Source organism: Numida meleagris, chromosome 20 (genome assembly GCF_002078875.1).
Source record: "Numida meleagris isolate 19003 breed g44 Domestic line chromosome 20, NumMel1.0, whole genome shotgun sequence".
Taxonomy (NCBI): Eukaryota; Metazoa; Chordata; class Aves; order Galliformes; family Numididae; genus Numida; species Numida meleagris.
The window spans coordinates 1,596,604-1,621,027 of record NC_034428.1 but is presented as its reverse complement, the minus strand read 5'-3'; the positions used below and the strand labels follow the sequence as shown (position 1 = coordinate 1,621,027).

Sequence of the window (24,424 nt, the reverse complement as noted above, 5' to 3'; positions counted from 1 at the left end):
GCCGCAGCGCGGCGCTCGTCTGACGGCTCCTGCGGCAGCCGCCCCGCTTCCTCCCGCTGTCACCAATGGCAGGCCGGCACCGAGTTCTCTTCCCGCCCCTCTCGCCCCGGAAGCGGAAGTGGCTGTGCCCCCCGCTGTGGCCGCCATATTGGGGCTGTGGAGGCGGGGGGAGGGGGGACGGAAGGCAGGATTCGGCTCAGCCGCCTGTGAGTAGCTGCGGACTCTGTGCCGGCGACAGGAGCCCGGCCCGGGTGGGGGGCGGTGGCTGCGGGCTGGCGGCTACGGGGCGGCAGTGGTGCCGCGTAGGGGCGGAGGCACAGGCAACCGGAGTCCCCCGGGTGCCGCCGAGTCTGCTGTGCTCCATCCCGTGCTGGGCCGCTGGCTCCCGTCGGGCCGCTCCCGGGTCTGTGCTCCTTCTGCCGAGTCTTGGGGCTGCCCCCGGGATCTCCTTAGCGGGCTCCGCTCCTGCCTTGGGGGGCTCTTCCTGCCGCTCTCAATGTCAGAACAGTGCCAACCGAAGCGCCCCGGGCTTTATTTTATTTTTTTCTGCCTCGGTTTCTGGCGCTGCTCTTGTCTGGCGGTGCCTGGGCCGTGGGCTCCGCGTTTCTGGTGGGCGCGAGCAGCGCGGGGGCCGCGGGCCGGGCGGGCGGCTCGGGGAGAGAAGGGACCCGTTTGTAACCCCCATGAGGGCCTTCCTGAGCCTAGCCCTTCGCTCTGTACATGCCTATTGGATGTTGCTTTACAAGGAATTTTTCTCTAAGCGATGAGGGAACTGACATGAACTGCGGTATGATTTTGCTAGCGATTTGCTTCCTCAGTATCTTATATTTAAGAAAGCTTTTATTGTGGTCAGAGCTTTGTCTGAAAGCTCTTTAACTGTGTGTGACGTTGGGACAGGTGAGTTAGGTGACTTTTGGCCTCAAGAACTCAAGGATGTAATTACGTTTGTGATGGTGTTACCATAACAACAGAGGTAAAAATGCCCTTGTTCTCGTGCTCACCTGCCTGGTGTTCTTCAGCAGAGCAAAACTTCTTGGGGCAGTTTGTTTAGTAGGCTGTGTTCTGCTAGGTGCAAACTGCCGTTTGTTTGTTGGATTAATCTTTGTGTGTCGTTCTGGCTGTTGCCTTTAGAGTTATCATTAACTCATTACGAAAGAGGAATTGATACTCTTTGGGTTTAATTAATCCCCTGTACCAATAAGGTATGGCTTCAGTTCTTAGCTGTAAACCAGCTCCAGTGCCAAAGGTGGCTTTCCTTGATACTTGTCAATTACAGGTGGTCTTTAAATGAATATTTTAAAATGATGAGAAATACCAAGTTTAAGAATTTAACTTTGTCACGTGATGCTTTAGTCTCCAGTGCTTAAAGGAGCCAGTGGGGTTTCCTTCAAGTCAAGGAGGCGGTGCTAGCTGCTTGTATCGCTTGGCCTGCCATGGAGGAACTGTACATATGATGAACAATCTTATGTAATCGCACGTACAGTAGCTCTTTACACCAAGAAGAATGTCTATTCCCTCTGAAAGCCATTGGTAGTGTTATACGTGTTATTTATTGCTTGGTCTGCATAGGGTAATCTTTGCAAGATTGGAGTGGTAGGCCTGCTTGTAGCATGCATTTGCCAGGTATGTAGTTGTAAATTGAATGTTAATTTTAGTTGTGATGTTTGCCATCTTCAGAAAATTGTTATTCAATCATCAATAGATTGAATATCTGTTTTGTTGTGGTTTTATATCTCAGGACAACTCCAACTCACCCCAAATAAAGCACAAAATAATGCTCAGCTAATAGTGCTGAGTAATTTCTTCTGCAGTGCAGTGGATGGGCAGAATAATGGTTACTTCCTTTTTGTCTGTAATTAAGATGACCATATTTTTTTTTTGTATGAGTTTCCATTGGATTTTGTTTTCTTTTTAGCTGTAACTAGAATTAAAATGGACTGAATCTTCTGAAGCCTCGTGATCCTTTTCCCCTTTTCAGGTGTAACAGGACTTTTTTCCTACTTCCTTTTTATTCCATAGGATCTGGTTTTCAGATGCTTATAGGAAAATACTCAACTTCAAGATTCTTTCACTCCCCAGATTGTCCTCAGCCTTTCTGTTGTATGTTTTTCTGAATTAGTAATGTTTCGCATAGATGTGTTGTGATCTGAGGCTCTGGAGATGTTAATGTTGTGGTGAAAGTCCTCCAGCTGACCCGGAGGTGGGTAGTCCCACCCCCAGATGGGGACTCCAGGAAGTAATGTGAGGGATTGCTTTTGATGATGTGGCAGGCGTGTTTCTGTTTAGAATCCATTTCATTTTGTTTGCTTTATATCTTCAGTAGACTGATAAAGCTTAGTTGGGCTTAGCTCAAGAGTAAAGTGAAGATCTTAAATTGGTAGCAGAACGTGTGCTTAAAAATAATTCCCTTGGTATTTTATTTTTTTTTTACCTGGAGTCAGAATCCTTGCCCTGCTTTTTATGTTTACGGTTTTGCTGATACATAAAACTTTTTTGTTACTGTGAAGCTCTTCGTGTTCTTTAGATAAACTCACTGGATCCTGCTAGGAGTGTTTTGATTTAGGTGCTTGTGGTGAAGGTTTGTTTCTGTAACCACTTGTGTACAAAGTCCTGAACTTAAATGCTTTGCTGTCTAGTTACTCGGTATTTGAAAATGTTAAGCAGCCTTGAAAAAAATGATTTATTTTGGTTTTGTTCTTCATCTTTAGACTCTGAGGTGACAGGAGGGTGGTGCTGCAGAGCATATCAATGCTTAGATGTTATAACTCAGCTCCTGCCTTATCAAGGTGATGTCTAACAAGGCTCATTCCTGCATTTCTGTGTGGAATTGTTTTTCCTTCCCTAAAATGGATTGGATCCTCTCTTGCCTTTGTAAAAGTACCCTTTTCTTTACCTTCTTGACAATTTCTTCTAGAACTGAAATTCTTTTGGAATAAATGTCTTCTCTAAAAATACTTCACGCTTCATTGAAGATATTTTTTCAAATAGGGTTATCCAAAAGAATGTAAGAACATAAGACATAATGTACTATGGAGTTTCACTGAGCTTAGATTTTTGTTTGAAATGTTACCTATGTGTTGTGTTCTATTTTCACAGCAACCATGTCAGAAGGGGACAGTATTGGTGAGTCTGTTCATGGAAAGCCTTCTGTGGTCTATCGATTTTTCACAAGACTCGGGCAGGTTGGTTTTCTGTAGGATTTCTCTGACTCCATTAGAAGCAGGACTCAGTGCAAAACGTAATGAGTTTGAGGTTGGACGAACTGCTGAAACACTAAAATCTGTACAAAAGATTTCATATGAAATGTTTTAAAAATGACAACAAATACTGTTGTACATAATTTAATGGAATATTTAATGAGTATGTGTGACACTGTGCAGTGGAAATATGCTCTTATCGTAAAAAAAAGTTGCTTTATATTCCCTGTCGGAATCATGTTAAGGAAAGTAAACTTGAGGGAGATAAACAATGAAAGATCTAAGATCTAGGTTTCTTTCTGATGCCCCAAGTATTAGGAGTTGGGTTTTTTTGGCCTTTGTGGAAATGTACAGCTTGTATTTTCAAAGATGTGTAAGTATGTTTATAATTACAATTAACTGTAGTAAGAATGTTTGGTGTTACTCTCCTTCCCCAAGAATATATACAAATGCTTACTGTTTCTGATGCTGCCCTGAAATATGCATTATTCAGTGGGCATTGTATGTTTTACAGCTGCATACTTTGTATTTCTTCCTAGATCTACCAGTCCTGGTTAGACAAATCTACTCCATATACTGCAGTGCGATGGATTGTAACTTTGGGTTTGAGTTTTATCTACATGATTAGAGTTTATTTACTGCAGGTAGGAAAACTGGGCTTACTGATCAGACAGTTTTAGATATCATTAATGTTCTATTTTTTGTGTTAAGAGAATTTCTGGAATTACATCTTGTCATCAGAGCACGCTAAGGGTAAACCAGAGAGTCTGAAGAGCAAGCACTTGCTGGTGTTAAACTCATGGCTTCAGACTAAAGAAATTGTGAATGCTTAAGATTGTTTACTTGGTGGTAACATGAAGTGGAAATATTCCAGTAACTCTGAATGAAATTACATAATAAAATTCTGAAAGGCTTGTAGCAATTAAGGTTTTATTTTTAAAGCTGGGTAGCTTGTTCAGGAGCCCACGGTTACCTTTGGTCACGCAGACAGTGAGGAATTGCTTTTTTGGCACTTCTGTCACTGCGGGCCAGCAGCAGAGTATTTATCCACTGATCGGATGCCTCTGTCTCATGCCAGTCTACAGTTCAGTTCAGAGCTTGAGAATGGCGATTCCAGAAAACTGGAGATTACAGATTGAATGCAAGAACGGTGCAGACAGTAGTAGGAACATTTAAGAGACTAAAGCCTGCAAAGATGCTTTAAACAAAACAAGCATTGCTTTCATGCTTTTTGCTGCTTTTATGATACCTACATTTTGAACATGGAAACCAGATGCCCAAGAAAGCTTTTTTTTTAAATCCATTAATATACCACTTGTGTTAAGGCTTGTTGCAATTACTGTATTAGGTTTACTGTAGTGAAACTTAAGAAACGTTCAGCTTATTAAGAGTGATACATTTCAAATTTTTGCTAGTTTTCCAGTAAGTTTAGTCAGTGTTTAAGTAAATTTAAATGAAATCTGTTATGCTTCCAACCAGTATACAAAGAGTGGAAAACTGTTGTTGTTGTTGTTGTTGCTTTGTTTTTAAGAAGAAAACTTCTCATGTGAATGTGAGGATATAGAGAAGCACTTATTTAGGAAGCAGAAAGCAAATTGACTGAAAATATCTGAGAGTGGTGTTCACGAGGTCTTTAATCTTTGCTCTGTTTCCTTCCTTCCTTCAGGGTTGGTACATTGTGACATATGCCTTGGGAATCTACCATCTAAATCTCTTTATAGCTTTCTTGTCGCCAAAGGTAGATCCCTCTTTAATGGAAGATTCAGGTATGACAAACAGTTCATTCTGCAATAATTTTGAACTTAGTCAAACTCTCAGCTCATTTTGTCTGATATAGTAATGTAAGGATGTGCAATTTCAGTCTGACATCATATTCTTCAATGTGCAAAAACTCCATACAACTTGACGTTAGGAATTGCTATAAAATTTGTCTTCAAAGTGATTTTTTTCAGGTCTTGAATAATTCCATATTGTGTTAGTCTTTGTTTTGACAGAGGGTGTATGTGACTTAAATTCTCCCTGTGATAACTCAATGACCTGGCGCACATTTCTGTTATCTTTTTTAATGGGAAGCCAACCCTGTTATATTAAAACCACAACAGTAACTGGAATCTATGTGTAACAGTGAGGGAGGTTGATTGTTATTTTTTCTTCTTCTTTAGATGATGGTCCTTCCTTACCTACAAGGCAAAATGAAGAATTTCGGCCTTTCATTAGAAGGCTCCCAGAGTTTAAATTCTGGTGAGTTGATCTATCTGCCCACGTTCTGTTTCTGAAATGTGTAAATACCTGTATTAATAAACGGTGACTGGTGTTGAAGGATTAATTGTTAATGCTGTTTTTAAGGCACTCGGCCACTAAAGGCATCCTGGTTGCTATGGCATGTACGTTCTTCGAGGCTTTCAACGTTCCTGTTTTTTGGCCAATCCTTGTGATGTACTTCATAATGCTGTTTTGTATCACTATGAAGAGACAAATCAAGGTAACTTGCTAAGAGTAGATAATAGCATTTGTGATGTCAAAATGCATAGAATTATTTCAACCTCTATCCGGTTAACTGCATGAGAAGTATTAAATAAGTTGTGTACATTTCATTTGCTAGAGAAACTTGAGCACCTAACACTTGAACGCTAGGTGTGTATTAGCAGAAAACAAAAATGCTTGGGGAAAAAACCTTCATATATTATGTCTACAAAACTTGATGGTAACTTCAAAAAAGCTTTGATCTTAAAATTCAATCTTTTTTTTTTTTAATGTGAGTCTTACAGTTTCTGACCTACTTCCTTTCTGAGGTTAACTATCACTGTTTTTAAAGAAGAGGTCTTTTAGAGTCTCTGGTGGGTGATAAAGAAGCACTGATGAGCTTGTATGAGTGAGTTGAGAGAAAAACCTGCAAATCGTTAAGAAGTTTCTTAAAAATGTGCCTGAATGCTTGTTGGCATTTTAAAAGGAGAACCATTTTTCTTTGAAGATGCTCAGAATTTTGATGAAGTACCATTACTCAAAAATGTAAACTAAGTGGCAGGAGTTCCCTGCAATCCTCTAATAAGTAAACTTTCCTGAGCTCTATGTGTTGTTTGAGCATAACCAGATTTGAAATTTGGGCTCATAGCATTATTCAGAGGTAAACTGGTTTATGATTAGCTATTGAAATACTGTATAACTTTCTCCCTAGAGGACTGTGTCAGTTATATATTACGAAACACTTTTAGTAAACGTTTTCTAAACTTCTTGCCTCTAAAAATTCATATTTTTTCTTTACAGCATATGATAAAGTACAGATATATACCCTTCACACATGGCAAGAGGAAATACAAAGGGAAAGAAGATGTGGGAAAGACCTTTGCTAGCTAGAAGGTGCAATCAACCTTTTGACCAATTCTACTTATAACTAAAGGAACGATTTTTGAGCCATTGTAACAATGCCTTTTTTTCTTCATAAAAATGATTGAGTTGTGACAAAGCAGTTGAAGTTTCATTTTAAGAGGATCTCGCTATTTTTACCTGAAGTATCAGTTGCTTGAAGAAACTGGCATTCTAACCGACTTGCTTTGAGTTTATCTTTTTGTGAGAAGTTGGAGAAACTTTGGATAATCCCATGGATTTGGGATAACGGATTTCTTTCAGGATCCATTGTGCTGGAGAGATGAATGGCTTTGAGTTTGATGTTTCTACATAGTTCCTTCTCAGTATCACCCTGAAGTGCTGTGCACGTATGTGGAAAAAAGTCAGGTGGCATACATGATGCTGTTTTCTGCTTCATGGCCATGTGCTATTTTCATATAAAAATTCAGTAGACCTAAATAGATGCCAGTTTGCTCAATGCATGGTATTACTGAGTCATAAATATAAATAGAAAAAGAAATCTACAAACGTAAGGATTTTGCGGTACGGAGAAAAACACACATAGCTTCTAAAGTAACTCATTTCTGTTAGGTTTTAATGCCAGTTTCACCATTACATCTCCTAGCAGATGCTAAAATTGGGTTTCTTCATGATGACTCAAAGCTTTGTTCAAAATCGATTCCAATTTCCTTTGAGGACCTGGAATTATAAATATATATATTTTAATTGTTTTTAGTTGGAATTTCTTTCATACCTAAGGGTTTCTTGATTAACTTAAGCCGACTTCATGCAGCCCCTCCAGAATATACTCAAACTGGCCATAGGAGACAACCTTTGTGGGTTTTAACAAAGATTTTCATTTTCTATAGTTAAAAAAAAAATCAGATAAATGACCTGCATGTAAACTTTTTCATGTGATACAACTGCAGTTTTATTAAGTGACTTTTTAATTCCAAAATTTATTAAAAGACAGTGTCCCCCTTTGCTTGTTCTCTATTATCTTTATATGTAATACGTGTATAGACAGATCTAACAGTATTTATGGATTCTTTGCAGTAGTGGTTACCCTAAGAATTTATCTTCAAGTGATGGATATTAGATCTTCGGGGAACATTCACTGGGAGAAGGTAGAAAAGGTTTAGCTCTTCAAAGATTCTAAATGGAAAACAGTGTCACCTTCAACTGATGCCTTATTGGAAAATGTATTGTAGGAACCCTTTTATATGACTTTGTCGAATGAAGTCACAGTGCCCTAGGATTCAGCTTTTGCTAAACCCTGAAAAGTGAAAGGTAGTTTAAGTTGATTGTGGCCTGGTCTTTGTCAGTGTGTTTTTTCTTAGCAGTATGGGAACTAGTCCAACTTCAAATTACAGAAACGCTGTATCTAGAGAGGGCCTTACAGAAGTACCAGTCATGGACGTTTGTAGTCCTTTGCCCAGAAGTCTGAAAGCCCTAACTTGGAGGTTTGGTGGAGTTACTGAATATGTGGGTAAATCTTGGAGATTTGTATGATTTTGTTTTTTAATTAGCAATTGGAGAATTGGAGTGACTCCTGCTAAACAATGAGATTTGAAGAACAGCCATTGCAAATTAGAGATTTTTACATTCTCTTGATTTCTAACTTAAGAACGGCAGCATAAGAATGGATTTCTTCTCATTCATAGATGTATAGTTGTTCTACATTCAGTGGGATTAGCAGTTTGCAAATACATATTGTAGATGACGTTGGGATGACTGTGTAATTCCCTAGGTGACTCTCAGCTTCCAAAGGCCAGGCAAGTTTGATAGTGTTTTGTTAAACTTTGCTCTATTTTTATCACATAGGAGTGATGAATTACCATTACAGAATGCATGAAAAACTTGGCTTGCCAACTTCACAGCTACTTCCCAGTCATTGATTGATTCCTGTTTGTTTCTATGTGCAGATATCTTTCCTCACTGATTTTCTTAGTAAGGAGAACAATTATAATGCAGTTATTTCCATAGCTGGTCACATCTTGAGTCATAAGGACCATTTTTCTTCCACTGTTGCCTTTACCGTTTCAAACGTGGGAATGCCAGAAATTTTTCTAGTGTAAGAAGGGGAAGATATTGCAGCTCTGAAAATCAGCTTTTGTACAGTAACACTAAAGTGCTTGCACAGTAACTTTTTTCTTCCCTTTATAGGTACAAAGAAACACTCAACTGATTTTTATCTGAGGATTTATGATAACACTTGAAAATTTAATAATTAACTAGCTAACTAGCATCTTTGCAGTACAAATAACTCCGTTAAAAGAAGTGGTCTAACTGTCGCTTGGCCCTCCCAATCCATGTTTGGTGCTAGTTGTGCAAGATTTATTGAAACAAACTCATGATCCTCCAGTGGATCATATTGATTTCCCTCTCCATCTGTATTGAAGAAATAGAAACAACTTCCTCTTGCACGTATTGTGCAAGAATAAGATGATGTATTAGTAACTGACAATCTTATTTTTTCCCTGCTGCTTTAAATACTTGTATAACTGAACTAGTTATAACTTAGGGAAGTAAACTTGATGATGTGATGCTGCTGAATCTGTCCTCATTTAACATACTGGCTCTGCCTAAATAGTTCCTATTGCCATAAACAGGGTAGAGGGTGTGTGGCTGAAATCGGCTTCTTCCCTGTGTTAGACTGTAGAAAAGGCCATGCAGACAAAACATAGGCTGTGTTATAAAACTAATGTGTTACAGTTGGGCATAGTTTACTATTAGTATCCTGTTGTGGAAATGCTAAGTCATGGCTTCCACCAGTGATGGAGCACCTGGTGGGAAGGCAGGGCCAGCCCAGGGGAGCTCAGCTGCATGCAATGCACCTGAGTGAGTGGAAGGGGTGGAGCCAGGATCCACCCCTTCCCAGCCCTCATTTAAGGCCTGGCAGTGGAGGCAAGGGGTTCTTGCTGGAGATCTCTGCATACCTGGGGCCTTCTGAAGGTAAGCAGCTTCTTTCCTTTATTTCTGTGTCTGCTGCTGTTGTGTTTGAGCAAATCCTCTTGCTATGGCCTGGGATCTTGCTCCTCTACTGTCATTGTTGTGCTTTCCATTATGTTATGCGTATATACTAGGACTTTGTTGAAACACTTCTTACATTGCTATAGTCTAAATGTCTGGAATACTTGATTAAAATCTTTGTATTAATGGTAGAACTTTGAGGTTGGAAGCTCAATGTTAATTTGTCATCGTGCAGAATGTGTTCTGCATTACTCTGGGCTTGCCTTTGTTGCTCCTGTTCATCTAGGGAAGTCATAATTTGTCAAATCAAAGAAACCTGCTTTATTGTTAACTTTACTATGAAAATGAATGTTATGTGATATACCTTTATCACCAGAAATCCCACTGCAGTTGAAGTAAGGACTTGTGTACATCCTCTAATACTGTTTTTTTTTCCCGGAAATCTATAGCGTGGACTCTTGTAATGCTAATTACATAAAGGGAGTCTTACTTAGAAATAGTAAAATTTTACTAATGCCTTAAGCATGTTATGAAAGGTTGGAAAACTTGTTACTCACATTTAGAGAACATGACTTAAATTTTTCGTTGTCCAAAGTGAAGACTATCACACTTGTTTTAAGCAACTTTTAGAAAGGCATTTTTAATATGGTCAAGAACCATAATGCAAGAAACAGAAAGAGGCAGAAATAGATTTATTTTGTAAAACAGGAATGAAGTGCCACCTTGTACAGGCAGTTACCAGTTTTACAATAAAGTCTTGTTCTTGGACTAACCTGAACTGTATGACCACTCTGTAAAAAGCTATGAGAGCAGAGGCCCTTGTAATGAAACAGGATTTTTCCTTCACAGTTGATAGTGGCGTAGGTAGATCAGTTTCTGAGGATGAAACTTCTCTCTGCATAGCGGACATTCTGTCTACAAAAAGAAAAGAGATTCTAAGTTGCTGTATTTAAAAGGTTAAAAATAAAGGAAAAAAAATCCAACTGTTAAACAACTACTAGAAGATGAGCTTCTCTAACTGCACGTTACTTTCCATCACTTTTTCAGTCCAGTCTGTGATGCCCGCTTAACCATGCACAGCTCTGAAAGGTAACCTAACTTAAGGAGCAGCCTGAGGTGATGCATTTAAAATATGACCTCGAAACCACAGGTGTTGTACATGGCATCCAACACCTTTACCTTGAAGCAACTTTGTAATTTTTAAGAGAAAAGTGACTGCTCAGATTTTACCTTCAAGGAAGTCTAACAAAATCTCCCAAATGGTCATTGCCATGTTTTTCACATGTTCTGCTACCCATGAATACTGCCAAGCAATGCTGCCGTATACTCCTTTTCAGAGGTAATTTTTTTCTTTCTTTATGCTTAAATTAATTCCACTTACTTCTGCTTGCAGATGAATTAGAGCTAGCAGGCTGCTGGCCTCTTTATTGCCAACTTTGCCCCAAATAATTCCAGGGTAGTTAGAGTTTTAGGAGCCCTCTCTAGGTCCAGCTTCAGTTATACTCAGTTTATTTGAACTTTGGTTTTCTGCAGGAAGTCATGCTAACTTTCAGTCCCCTATCACTATGTATTGAACTTGCACATCCGATTGGAACTTTGTAACATCTGCTGCCTCCATTATATTTATCTTTCAGAAACAAACAGCTGATGTACTGAAAATTGCTAATTCTACAGTGGAAGGAAAGGTAGCTTGGTTTGTGCTAGGAAAGCATTAGATGAATCAAACTACCTGATACTGTTCTGTCAGAGCTGTATTAGTATTAGTGCCAGAAAATTTAAGTAGATCTAAAGCAGCTACAGTAATACATCAGAGTTGCAGCACCGGCCTAGGCTCTGTGGCAAAGATTTTATTTCTAAGTAGCTTTTTTTTTGACAAGCAATTTTTACTCATAAAATAAACGGATAATGCCTTATAACAATATAGCTGTAAAAACATTAATGGATGAGAATTGTTTTACTTCATTAATCCAAAACAATCATTTTAAGCTAGCTCAGGTTGTAACTTAGTCCTTTTTACTGGAAATCTGTACATTTATCAAGTCTGTTCTTTGCAGTCAGAATTATAGCCTAGGTCTTTATTATGATCATGTCTGACTTCCCCCATTAGTTCAATTGCATTTCAGTGGCTGAGTCAGGAAAAAAAAAATCTCATTTACCCCATCAAAGTAATATATAGCCATTATATTCTAATAAAATATATGGATCCCACTAAACATTTGGGGGGGGATTTGGGGTGTCTTAGGGAGTGAAAGGGTATTATTTCAACAACAAGCTTGACAGGTATTTTTGAGTAGAGATTTCATCATGTTTACTCCTTCCCCTGCTGTACTTACTCTGGTGTTACACCACTCTGTGATGCATTCCCAGCAGAACAGGTGCCCACAAGGTGTGGCTGTTGCATGTCTCCGTTCCTCCAAACACAAAGTGCAGCGGGACTGGCGCCCAGTAGTTTTTTCCTTTATCGTATTTCTAATCAACATAGGTGTTAATTAGTTTTATGTGGCCTGCTTGCATGAAATACTTATTAATGCAGAATCTTGTAAAGCCCACCTGCAAGTACTAACCCTTCTTGTGAGAGTCCCATACATAAAAGCAAAGCATGACATCTAAGAGATGTTTAGCACAGTGAGCATGTCAAATGTTATGCTACATCAGGTTTTATCTTAAGTAAAAATGTAATTCCAGTGTTTTCCTGTTTCTGAAAGCCATTACATTTCCCACCATTGCTTCTACCTTTCCTAGTAAGTAAAGATCAACGTACTTCTGGAGAGCTAGGTTGCGGTGTAGTTTCCATTCCTGCCTTGCTCTCTGCTTTTGTTTGAAGCTGTATATCTGAACACCAATTGTCAGAAGAAGGTGGAAGAGTGAAATTATTCCAAGAAACTTGTAACTTGATCGAATGCTCTGATCTTCTCCTTGCAGTCCTCCAAAATGCAGCTGCATAATGCGCACACAGAGATGTTTAGTTGCTTCAGTTTTACAAAACTATGCCTTCCTCCATAATCACTAAACCCTCAACCTCCCTCTCACCCAGTCTGCGCTGCCCATATTATAATCAGCAAATTCTATATCCTGTTTATGCACAATGCATCCCAAAAGAAGCCACAATACTGCAGTGCACATCATTTTCACACAATTAACAGATTCACTTACGTATCTGATTCCTGCAATTCTTTTAGATAGGTGATAAAAAGTGCCACGTATGTAGAATACTGCCAGATGTAGTCGATGAAGCAAAGGAACGGATTGTTTAAGAAGGTACACAACTTGTAAGATTGTTTTCTTCTGTTGGTCTGTAAGCTCCCTGACTTGTTTCTGTATCCAGTTTCGTATTAAGGTCCTACTGGACGTGCCAAGGGCTGGGTTGCTTTGCAAGGTTCTAGACCCATCATCTTCTATCTGCAACTCATGTTCCAGATGCTGCAATCCCTTTTCTAAGTAATAGGGTACTATGGTATGAAGAGAAATGAAGATGGCCCGTTGAAGAAAAGAAGGCACCCTTTTCTTGGTTGAGTCAACTTGAACAATGTTGACATATTCTTCACCCAGAGTCTGGTAACCTAGATGTGTGTAACAGAGAATAATTAGTTTTTGTGTGTGTGGCTGAGCGGGGTAACAGGCTGCTCAGGGCAGAAATAACTGTGTTTTTTTGTAGAATGAGGTGAGCAACGTACGTACATCAGCATTTGGTATCTGCAATGGTTTTAGGCTTAAGGCAGGATTACATAGGTATCTGGATTGAAATATTTATCCATATTGTATGGATTTACTGCTGTATTTGAACTCTGACTTCTGACGATCATTCAATAACAAGGCATTTACAGGAAAACAACCAAAGTACCACATTAAAGAAAAGCACTATCACCAATTCCATGCCTGCTAGGGGCACCAAATGAAGCACGGGTACGTTACCGGACAGGGTGGTGAGGGCGAAGTAGGCAACGTCAGAGAGCAGCTCGATCTCCCTCCTCCACTCCAGCCACTTCTTAGCCCCTAAGAGATCAGGACCGTTATTTTAAGTAACACTCGTGCTGATCTAAGCCCTTCTCTGACAGCAATTCCTCGCGGTCCCCCCCGCCGCACTACCACCCCCGCGCAGCCCCGTGAGGCAGCGCGGAGCCGGGGCCCCTTTCCTCAGCAGCTTTCGGGGTAATGGCGCCGTCCCGCCCCGCGTCACCTCAGCACAACACCGATCCCGCAGGAGGGGGCGCGTTACCCGCGAGCCCGTGCAGCGCGGTGCCGGCCCCGCTGCGCAGCCCGCTCCGGTACAGCTCGTCCTTCTGCCCGCAGCGCACCAACCGCGCCGGCCCGGCGGGGCCCAGCGCCATGGCGCGGCGCAGAGTGATGGCGTCACTGCGGCTGGGCGGGAAGCTGAGGGGCAGCTGCGGTTCCCGCCTCGCTCGCGCGCCGCTCGGCAGCCGTTGGCGCTGCGCTTCCCGCCTTTCCGCTGAGGGGGGCGCTCTCCTCAGGTGGGCGGTGTCTGCGGTACGCGTTGGCGCGCACCAGCGAGCGGGATGCTGGCAGCCCCTCAGAGCTCAGTGACCTGCTTATAGCGATAGAGCTCACCTCCTTTACTGCGCCAAACGGGCTGTGAAGCTGTGGTGAATGTCATGCTTCAATAACGCGTTCTGTCCCCTCGTTCGAGGCGCTGTTCGATTTTATTTTTTTTTTAATTTGCTAATGTGAAGAAGAGCACGCGACCTAAACACAGCTGCTACAGATTGCTCAATCTGTAGCTATACAACCAATGCAGTTAAGGGAAAATGTTGGAAAGTTTGTTCTGGTGGAGCAGCAGGGGGAGCACCTGCATCAGAAAACTGCCCGGGATTGCCTCTGCTTCCACATCGGCGTGCATCGGCTTCCCGTGGGGAACTGCCCCACAAAAACCAGGCCCAACCCAGCAGGACAGACAACCTTTCAATCACTTCGTTTAGAATTCGAGTTCACCTCATAGTCCTGTATGATTTGATTCTGCTCGAAGGTGTGTTTTCCATCACTTCATGCATCCGACAGCTCAGTCGTCAAGAATAGCAACAAATAGGTGAAGGTATTTAAAATTATGAGTCGTGGTGGCATTCTCCCCGTAAAAACGGCTGCCGCTGTGATATTGTGTACGCAGTGCAGCAAGGGCTTCCTGACTGCAGTTTAATCACACTGCCTTCTGTCCGAGGTGGGATTTCAGCTGTCCCGTGCATTATGCAGGAGCCTGCAGTCCAGGAGTTAGCAATCACTTGAATTGGTTGCACATGAGAATGTTAGAATGGAGGAATTCCAGGGGGAGCTGGGAGCCAATGGTGGTGTTTTGTTGGTGGTGCTTTGTCAGTGCTACTGGCAGAGCCAGGCTGATAGCTGGGAGGTTGGTCACAGCACTTGGGAGAATTCCGACTTCATGTTTGTTATATGGTTTTTGAGTCCACGGGGTGTTCTGTCACCATTCTGCTGAAGGTGTTCCATACGTTTTTCTTGGTTTGGTAGGTGGAGAAGCCAAGGAAGCTGTCAAATTAGCCTGAAAGCTGAAATGCTGGCTAACGAGCACTTGATTAGGAGATTGGAAACCATTTGTGAAGCTGAAGATAAGGCTAGGCTTCCAAAGGTCAGATTTTCTTTCCTTAAATAATTGCTATTGTGGTAAATAATAGCGGAGCTTTAAAATAAATGGTGTAGTCAAGGTGTATCCAGCAGCTGTAAGGAGAAAATAAACTTACTGTTTGGGGGAGATTGTGGGTGATGGAGCCTATTCCTGCTTCTTGGGAAATGGCAGTTTTTGCCACGGAGAACCCAAACCAACCTTGGTAACACTTGAAAATCCAAACTGTCAGCAGTTTTAATTGATTTATGGTAATTGCTTTGGTTTTGTGTCCATTCAATCTGTTCCTAGCTCCAAAGTTTTATGAGGTCATTTCGTTAATTATTTACTCATTTTTGAGTTCACACATTAACTATTCCTTATCATCACCTAGGGTCCTGGGCTGCCAAGACTCTTTTCTCAGAACTGTTAAAATGTGTTTAATGTCTGAGCTCATGACTGTTCTTGACAAATTGAATGGATTCTGTTCTATTCTAAAAGTTACGCTCCTGAGTGCTCTTGTGAAAAAAGGAAATTGTTCCATATCCATGTTGTAGCTGCTCTAATATGCTTTGGGGCAGTTAATTGTTATTGCAACATCAGGAAGAAATTTACCTCTGTGTAGGATGATTCCTGTTTGGTTGTTTAGCAAACAGTGTCTGCAGTATTTTCCTGTATTAGGAAAAATGAGTAACTGCTGCAATAAGCAAAGCATCATTTGAAGTTTCTTAAATCCATACAAGCAAAGGTGTATGTATATTTGTATATTCCTTAATGTTTAGTCACTAATTCAAATGTGGACATTCAGCTCATTTCTTGCCTCCTCTATTTCCCCTAAGATCTTCACATCCTTTTGTGGGATAGAAATTTCTGTGCAGACTTTGTTTCCATTGCACGCTTCTCTGCTCTTCCTTATAACAGACCCGATAAGGGAGTGACTTGCTTCACTGTCATTAACACAAGGAAGTCCAAAATGTAAAACAAACGCACCGCACAGTAATGATTAACTTTCCCTCCCACTTGTTGCATGTCTGTGTGTTATTAAGTATGGTTTTACCACTGCAGACCTGCTAGTATTATAGAAGAGGTTTGGAGCCCAGCTTTCAAATGCAGCAATAAGCAGATGTTTCAGTTTCCAACCTGAAGAACAGGTTCTGCAGATATAAAAGCAGCTAAGTGTCTGTTGGAGATTGTTACCACCCTCTGACTCCTTTTGCCTCCTCCTACTTTGAACTTGTTACCCTGGAGCTGAACTGTTTGAATCAGGGCTGTAAGAGCTGCTTTGTGATCAGTTAGCTGAGAGCCCTCAACATGTAAATTGCAGGGGAGGAGCCTTCACTCTCAGGTTTTGCAGTTCCCTCCCCTCCATTTTTTTTTTTAATTTTTTTTGTCATGCTCATGGAAGTTCCGATGCACCATGCAGAGAAGTTGGGACAGATTGACTGCACTGTCCAGAGAGGAGAGACAAAGGTTTGTTGTTGTTTGCTTGTTTTGCTTCGATTTCTGCCTCTGTATCAGGAATTGTTCTGGTGTGCTTTTAACACTTATGCTCACTCTTAAAATTAGGAGCAAATTTAATGATATGCTACCACAGGAACATATATAGCTTTACGATTGCAACAGAGTTTGTTGCTTCTTGTGCTTTCCTCTTTTTGAAGAGAGAGAGAAAGACTAGAAAGAGCACCATGTCTAGTGCTTGTTTTATTTTGGTCATGCTTTCTCTTGTTCATGAAAATGTATAGGAATTTGGAGTTCTCTTAGTCCTAAACTAGGACTTTCTGACTAGATTTTCTGAGCTTGTAGGGATGAAGGCATTTTAAATGAGCAGTTCAGACTTCTCTAACTGGACTGCTCTCTTCAATGCAAGAGACTGACACGTTCATTCCAAAATGAAAACCTGAGCATTGAGCTCCTCTTACAGGAATGAGGAGACAAAATTAAAACTGACTTGAATAAGAGAATTTGATTTTAAAATAAACTTTAGATATTTAAATAAAATACCAGAAGGTAATATAACCTCTCTGATTCTGTGATGGAGGAGGTAGTGGATCTTGACTTGGAAAGGTGCATGTGACCTGTTGAAAGGGTGTCCGTGATCTGGATTTCTTTTGTCATTGGTTTGGGCTGTGGACAAGGAATTTTCAGTTATTTTCTGGTATGAGAAAGTGAGTTAGCATTGCAGGCATGTGGCAAATAATAAGGATGGCCGTGCTGCTGGTGATGTGTGTGCTGTAAATGCCTCAGGCTGCAATGTTTAGATGTAGATCTTAAGCATACCCCAAATCCTGATGGTGATAAGCTCTAGAAACATGTTTTGTTTCATGATACAGGTGGGTTCTACTCCTAAATAATAAAATCGAAGTAGAGCAAGGGTCACTGCTGGCTATGGTATGCTTGGGCTGGGAAATTCATGCTGTCTTTGGAATATAGCTCGAAGTTAACTTTGCAGATAGCTCATATAGCTCAAAGTTAACTTTGTGCTATTGAGCTGTTGTTTAAAGGAAAGTGGTTGAAGTTTTGTCTTTTAAATGACATTTTCTGTTCTTACTGAGTGGAGAAAAATGTTATCTGGAGAAAACTCTTTTTAGCCTGCTGAGAAGGGACTGTTATGTATGAAGGAACAGTTTAGACCAACTGAAGGACAGAAGGTTTGTGAAGGAAGGTCGGCGACTGCGGATGAGATATACTGGTCATCCAAGCACAGGAAGGATTGCGTGCTATCCTAGTGACCGCATCCTCACCAAGACTGCCTTGCCATAACCTCAACACCAGTGTGTGAAGAACAGGCAAATAGCTGCCTGATCATTTTTGAGCTGTTCAGTAGGAGGGCTACTGGTTTTAGATTATCTGCTTCTGAGCACTGAAGGTTGTCTGTATAGACTAGACACCATGACCTGACATAGATAAATTTGCACTGATAATCCAGTTTTCTATTTAATTTAATGAGCAGAATACTTTACCAGATCTAGTTTTGTCCTGTACTGCGTTGTATTTTGGTTCTTTTTCACCCAAAGAATCAATCTTTGTGATTGCTTGCCTGCCATGTGTCTTCCTGCCTAAAACCAGGAGAAGTTTATTCTGAGATTTTTTCTGCTCATTTGTCTCATCCTTCTGTTAGTCCTGGAAATGTAATTTAGCCTTGATTGTAATTCCTGGAGATTCTCATCCTATGGAGCCACAAGTCCTTTAGGACTGCAAACTACGTGAACTGTTTATTAACTCATGCCTTATCATTGCAAGTAAGTGCAACAAACTCATGACATGTCTTGCCTGTAAATTTGTATAAAACCTATGAAATTTATGCCCTCAAGACCACTGTACTTGTTTTCAGTTATTCCTTGCTTTTGGTTTATTTTTGTTCTGGCTTTGTAAACATGAAAACTTCATAGTGTATGGCCAGACTCTTTTTACATTAATCTGAAAAGACTTTATTTCTTCTTATGTGGCATTCAGCGTTTCTGTAGATAAGGCTGAATTAAAAGCTGCTCCGCACTTATCCTAAATTGTCTGAGGGAGCATTTGAATGAATGTTGCTGCAGGTAGTCCTTCCCACTGTGTGAGATTGTTGATAGTGTTAACAAATTGTAACTGCCAAGGTAAGACTGAAATTCTTCTTATAAAAAAATGTGGTTAGGAATGGAGGATACGGAGTGTATGCATCGTTCTAAGTTCTGTATTCCACTTCAGAACACTGGAAGGGTACTCTTCTTGCAGCTTAATATGATTATATTGTTTGCTGCAGTATATACTCTGCTTTTAAAATTAAATATACAGAACATAGTCCTAAATATAATTAAAAGGGGCCAACTTGTAAGTGAATGTCACTGGAATTTGTTCCTGTTAGTTCTATTAGTTTGTCCAGAGCTGGGAAAGTGACTATGTAAGTACATTTGTGAGGGAAATAGGATGGGGCTGAAGAGATTTTTCAGTAAAGAGAGTCTCCCAGTTAGTAAGGATCATCTGAATTTACTGCAACACGTTTGTCATGCTCCAAGAAGGTACATGGCTGATTAATGTGCAGGCAGACAGCTGAATGGGAAAACTCCTCAAATCCTTAGGGAGCCTTATGTGTACTGTTTGATTTCTTCTAAGCAGGTTTAATGGGGTAGCTGAATTTACTTTGTATTTGCAGCATCCTTCTATTTCTTATGTGTTACATAAAACTTTGGTTTCTGTGCATTTTTGTTTTCTGTGTACAGTATAAATTGAATGCAGACAGTAGAAGTGTGTATTGGTAAGAGTGTTGACACAAGGGTAATCTTGGCTGGATTGCTTTGAAAATTCTTTATTTGGCTTTCTTAATTTTTTAAGTTGGTTTATTTTGTCTGTGGCTGTACCTGAAACTAAATGGAAGAAGTTAATGTCACAGTATATGCTAGCAGTGGGTTGACTTCTGCATTTGGGGTGGGCAACATGGCTAGAAGGCCAGCACAAAACAGCTATTAATTCTTTTCAGTGTTTGGATTAAGAAGGGTTCTGGCTTTTTGGGTTATTCTGCCTAGAAAATAAACTTTGCCCCTGTGCACTTTGTTTCCATAGGCACAGTAGAGCTCTATTTTTCTTGTAATGATTCAAAGGGGTTTATTGCAATATTCTTATCAAGTCATATAATAATATAAAAAATAGCTGGAATTCTAATTTCATCCTTCCCTACTGTTTTTAAAGGAAACTATTGAAGTCTGGAAGCTTGTTATAGTACTTTCTAGTTGAGAACAATTAGTTCTTTCTGTAGCTAAGATAGACATAAAATCTATTTGCGGAAGTGGAGAACCCTCCCTTTAAAAGGATCTGATTCAAGGTCCATGTTACTGCTTAGAACCCAGACTTTAAATCTGTAGGGAATTTCCAGACTTTTTTTATTCATTGTGTAATCTGTCTGTTTTGTTGGGGGTGGAGCACTTGCCTTCAGCACACATAAGTACACAGTAAAGACTTGGGCTAGGTACTTGTAAAACTGCAGGCTGTGACAAATCTTCACGCATGCTTAGGCAAAGTTCTGACTTCCTTTCCTGTTATCTTCTGTACACTGCCATTTGGCAGACTGCATGTGAGTGACTACATTATTGACAAATTCTTGTAGTCCTCCAATCAAGCAGAGCTAATGCTTCGGTATTATTTAGAATCTTGGTTTATGTTGTGCTGTGCGAGGCATAATAGCTCACAAAGGAACAGTGGTAGCTGAACCCCACACTTGAATTTTGTTTTCATTTTTCCAAATATGAATTGAACCAAAATGTTTAAGTTTTAACCTAGGACATGAGAAAATAAAGAGGATAGGGAGATGGATAGGGTTCTGGATGGGAAGATGATGTTTCAGGCTTCGTGTCACAAACAACTTCCTCGGGTGCAAAATGGCCACACTAACATAGACTTTTTTAGCAAATTGCTTTGGGTCCTGTTAACAAGAAGAGCTATGTCAGAGTTGTGTTGCTAAGCCTGTAACTAACTGAAACTAGCCTATAGGTTTTTGGGTGTGATTTGTAAGAACTCAAAATTTGCTCCATCCGAGGCTGGATTTCAAGCAAGGAGGAGTTGAGTTGTTGAAATAACCGCTGAATTCATTTTAGAAGGGCAGCTTCCCCTCATCCACGGACTTGAAATGTTAGCCAAATAAGGTTTTCAGCTCTATTTGAGGCAGAAATACAGCATGCATTTTGTGTCCATGTTTCTGATCTGGCCCTGCATTTTTATTATTTGTCGCAGCCTCACTTGTTTCCATTTAATTAAGGGATGGCTCCTGGAGAATCTTCTTACATCTGCGTAGCTGTCATGGAGCTCTGGACTGCCTCAGAAATTAAGAGGGAAATCAAGTGGGAAGTTGAAGGAGCTTTGTATGTTAATATTCGTGGGAGAGATTGTAAGTGCTGCAGAAAGCATGCAGTTCCCATCTCTTCTAGGTGGTGTTTGCCAAGGGCCTTATGCAGAAACCTGCAATACTACTTTTTGTATTGAATCTAATGTTAAGTGGATGCCTCCTCCTTGCAGGACTAGTCACTATAATGTAACTTAAAAGAAGCTCCCGTCTCTCCAATTCTCTCCTTCAGACCTCACCCCGTACACAAAACAGTGTAAGATAGGTTGTGAGATGGCTGAAGTGGCCAGACAGGCTTGGAATGAATCTTTAGTAAAGACATGATTTACTGTTTTTGTAATGGCCACTTGGAAACCACTTACTGGATTTGGTGCTGGTGGCTTTAGGTAGAGAGCTTGTGTTCTATGACTGCTGTTGGATGATCCTTAGTTAAATCACTCAGTATTTCTGTTACCTTCTACTGTATGTAGTATCCTATCCTATTTCTTTATTCCTTTTCTATGAGTTCAGAGAGATACAGAATGAGACAAGCAGTTGCGGGTGTAATGTCATTTATTGACTAACAAAGTGCTAAAGTCCATGGTGAAGTGGTGAACAAGGCAGAGCTGCACTTGGTGGTTTATTGGCTGAGGTGCTAAAGGCTTGCTACCTTGTGGCAGTTCATTAGTCAGGGTTTGTTCATGTTGCTGCTGTTTCTCAAAATGGAGGATTGAGAATGGATTGAGTAGTTCCTAGACCCTTTCCTGATAATGAATGAATTTCATTTATTAAAGAAATGAGTTTGGGCGTTTGGTGGGGAAAAAAAAAGTCCTACCCTTTAAGCGTCCAAGTGTGAGTATGTTTTTCTCGTTTGCAGTTTACAAATAAAACAGTCACTTTCACCATCTTGATTTCTGTTTTGTAGTAGGGTGCTGCAAAGAAAGACCTGCTTGAAAAGAGACCATACTTTTGATTCTGTTCAGGTTCCTTAATGTGGTGAATGAAAATGCTGTCAACTGTGCAAACCTGATGAAACCCTTTGCCCAGGCTGATGTCCAAAATAACCTTCTACCGAGCTTTCATAAATGCCTGAAAGATGATCTCTATGGGCAGTGGCATTCGGAAAGTGGACACAGGACAATGTTTTATCAACTCTATTCTAGGAGTATTTATTGGAAATGAATTTTGAATTGCCAACTGTGAGAATTAAATGCTGACCCAATTTGTCATACACGGTACTTAAATATAGATCAGTTATTGCTGCCTCCTTTCTACCTCCTCCAGCACAAGTTATTCCTTAATATTTAAGAGGTCAATTAGTACAGCAGTGAACTGGTGTACAGAACCAAAGCAGGCTGATTAGAAGTTGTATATGTTCTTTAAAGAAAGTCCTTTCTCTTTAGATGAGGTTGAAAAAATGAAAAACTGTGGGGCTTCTAGAGAGTGACCAAGACTGCTAACATAATTAGGAGTATTACTGTTATCAGTATGATAAATCTCTTGAACATAAATGGCATCAGAGCCCATAATGTTTCTCCTCTTTTAATATGACTCACAAATTCCCATGTGCAATAAAAGCTTAATCTTCCCAGCAGTAGCTTCCTGCCTGTCTCCTAACAGGGAGATCTCCCTCTCCCTATTCCCTCTCTGTGTTTTTTTTTTTTTTCCTTTGTGATATGTAGTGTGAAACTTGCAGTTTCAAAGTACTTCTGAGCCAAGCTATTGGATGAGATATAGATCATCAACAATTAGTTCTCTTTGGTTTTCTAGTAAAAGATTTCAGCTTTTCTGTGCTGATAAGAGATGCAAATGTTCCTTAGCAGCTGCTGTGTGCTGCTTCCTTTGTCATTTCAGGTCGATTTGGGAACTGGTTAGCAGCAAGTAAAGACTGTGAAACAATTTCTTTGGGCAGCTCTGAATAAATAGGAGAGAACACAAATAAGTCTATCCCCTACATATCTTAGAGAAATTGTTGCAATTTTAAGTTTAGCTTTGTAAAGTAAATGCTATAATCACATGACAGTGTCAATATAAATCTGGAATAAATATTTTTTGGCTTTAATAATAAGTCTCCTTACTTGTATGAGGAATATCCAATTACATCATTCGTCAAAAATGCAGGGCTCTTCTGCATGTGCTCCTGTAATTCAAGCTTTAAGGAGGAAAAAAAAAAAGCTGACAAATGTTAAGTGTTCCTTTTAAGTGGAATGGCTGTGTTTTGGGTATAAGGTGAGTTCATCAAGATGCCAGGAAAATATTGCAGCGTCCCTTTTTCTATATGGCCTTTTCTCTGCTCCCTCTTATATCTTTTAACTGCTTTATTTTTTGCCAGAGAGCTTTGTACCTCATGCCAGTTTGTTCTGTTCTGTGCATGCTCTGTCCCTTGCGAAAAAGAATGCTGTATCACACCCTAAGGTGTGGGCTTACCCCCTTGTTCCATAATACTGAAACAGACTTCTTTCCTTTTGCAGTTGCTTTGGATGTGAAGGAACTTGCCTGGGCGTGCAAGTTATCTCAAATGGAATTGCTCAGTGAATGAAGTTACATTCTTTAAAATGAACAGCATGTCATAGTGGTACTGCAGTAGAGTTTAAAAGCAAACCTCAAGTCTCAGATTTTAATGTTTTACTTTTTTTCCCCCCCCCATTTGATAAGATAATGAGATCTTTTGATCTGCTTTTGATCAAACTCTTGAGGTTGAAGTGATGGCTTAGTTTTTCTACATTTCATCTCCATAATCGGTGAATTTGTTCTGGGAAGATATTAGAGCTCTTCTGAGTTCTAGCTGGTACCATGTGATACTTTTCTGAGCACAAAAGTACATCTTTTGGGGGTTAAACTTCAACTACTACATTGATATAAAGCTGGCTGAAGGATTGATGACGTTATATGCAGAGTGCTTTTTGTCCCTGAGTGATATCTGTCCTGCCTCTAGGATCAAGGTCCTGTTGTTTAAGGAAGTAAGAAATCTGACACAATACTTAGGGTAGGGTTCTCAAACTGCACTGTAAGTTTGTCTTCTTCATGTAGTCTCACCAGATACAATTGGGTCTCTTTTGAGTGTTTTGTGACTTTTGTCATTGAGCTGTGCTGGTCTCAGAGACCAGAGTGTTTCCTGGCATAACGGAGGTGAAGTATTCTCAGTGAATGTAACCAGTGCTTTTCATCATATGTTTGTCACAAGAAATTTTCTAGAGAAGCCAAGTCAGTCTTTCATTTACTTTCCCATGAAGTCTGTCTACTGACTCTTGTTTTGAGATACCAGTTTGCTTCCTGTTGTATTTAAGGATGAATTGTGTGCTTTTCTGTTGGCTGCCTAGGACTTATGGGGACATGCAGCTTGCTATTTTGGGGCTGGGTTTGGCTTTTTCTTTAGAGGGAAAAAAAAATCAGAACAAAAACACAAACCCAAAATCAAACCAGGTATTCTGAAGTGGTGGTGTTGGGGGGAAATTTCTGAGGACATGGACAGAAGTCTAAAGGGTGTAATGGAGTGAAGAAAGAGCATCTTTTGCAGGAAAACATTTTATGATCAGCTGACTCACAGTAGTT

At 40.3% G+C, this 24,424-nt stretch overlaps 3 protein-coding genes across 13 annotated transcripts in view; 2 read left to right on the top strand and 1 right to left on the bottom strand.

Moving 5' to 3' along the window:
• Positions 51-7,526, top strand: RER1 (retention in endoplasmic reticulum sorting receptor 1). 4 transcript variants are annotated; one of them, XM_021417599.1, is made up of 8 exons: positions 125-206; positions 2,709-2,786; positions 3,097-3,182; positions 3,737-3,841; positions 4,864-4,963; positions 5,360-5,438; positions 5,544-5,679; positions 6,462-7,526. In XM_021417599.1, exons 3-8 carry the CDS (start codon positions 3,102-3,104, stop codon positions 6,549-6,551), a joined length of 591 nt encoding a protein of 196 aa, XP_021273274.1. In that variant the 5' UTR covers positions 125-206; positions 2,709-2,786; positions 3,097-3,101; the 3' UTR covers positions 6,552-7,526. The 4 variants fall into 4 exon arrangements, with proteins under 4 accessions (XP_021273271.1, XP_021273273.1, XP_021273274.1 ...); XM_021417596.1 differs by lacking the exon at positions 2,709-2,786 and having other exon boundaries at positions 51-206; positions 3,097-3,123; XM_021417598.1 differs by lacking the exon at positions 2,709-2,786 and having other exon boundaries at positions 81-206.
• PEX10 (peroxisomal biogenesis factor 10) lies at positions 10,129-13,883 on the bottom strand. Its single transcript, XM_021417589.1, has 6 exons — positions 13,732-13,883; positions 13,428-13,508; positions 12,669-13,075; positions 12,277-12,452; positions 11,849-11,984; positions 10,129-10,430 (listed from the first exon to the last, which is right to left on the bottom strand). Exons 1-6 carry the CDS (start codon positions 13,841-13,843, stop codon positions 10,359-10,361), a joined length of 984 nt encoding a protein of 327 aa, XP_021273264.1. The 5' UTR covers positions 13,844-13,883; the 3' UTR covers positions 10,129-10,358.
• PLCH2 (phospholipase C eta 2) overlaps positions 13,966-24,424 on the top strand; it is an 82,369-nt gene continuing 71,910 nt past the window's right edge. For 2 of the 8 annotated variants that reach the window (XM_021417550.1, XM_021417554.1), the window contains exon 1: positions 15,144-16,551. The gene's annotated coding sequence lies outside the window, so the exon portion shown is untranslated. Of the gene's footprint in view, positions 14,563-14,990; positions 15,109-15,143; positions 16,552-24,424 lie in introns of those variants that run through there. The other 6 variants (XM_021417559.1, XM_021417555.1, XM_021417553.1 and 3 more) reach the window with 5 other exon arrangements.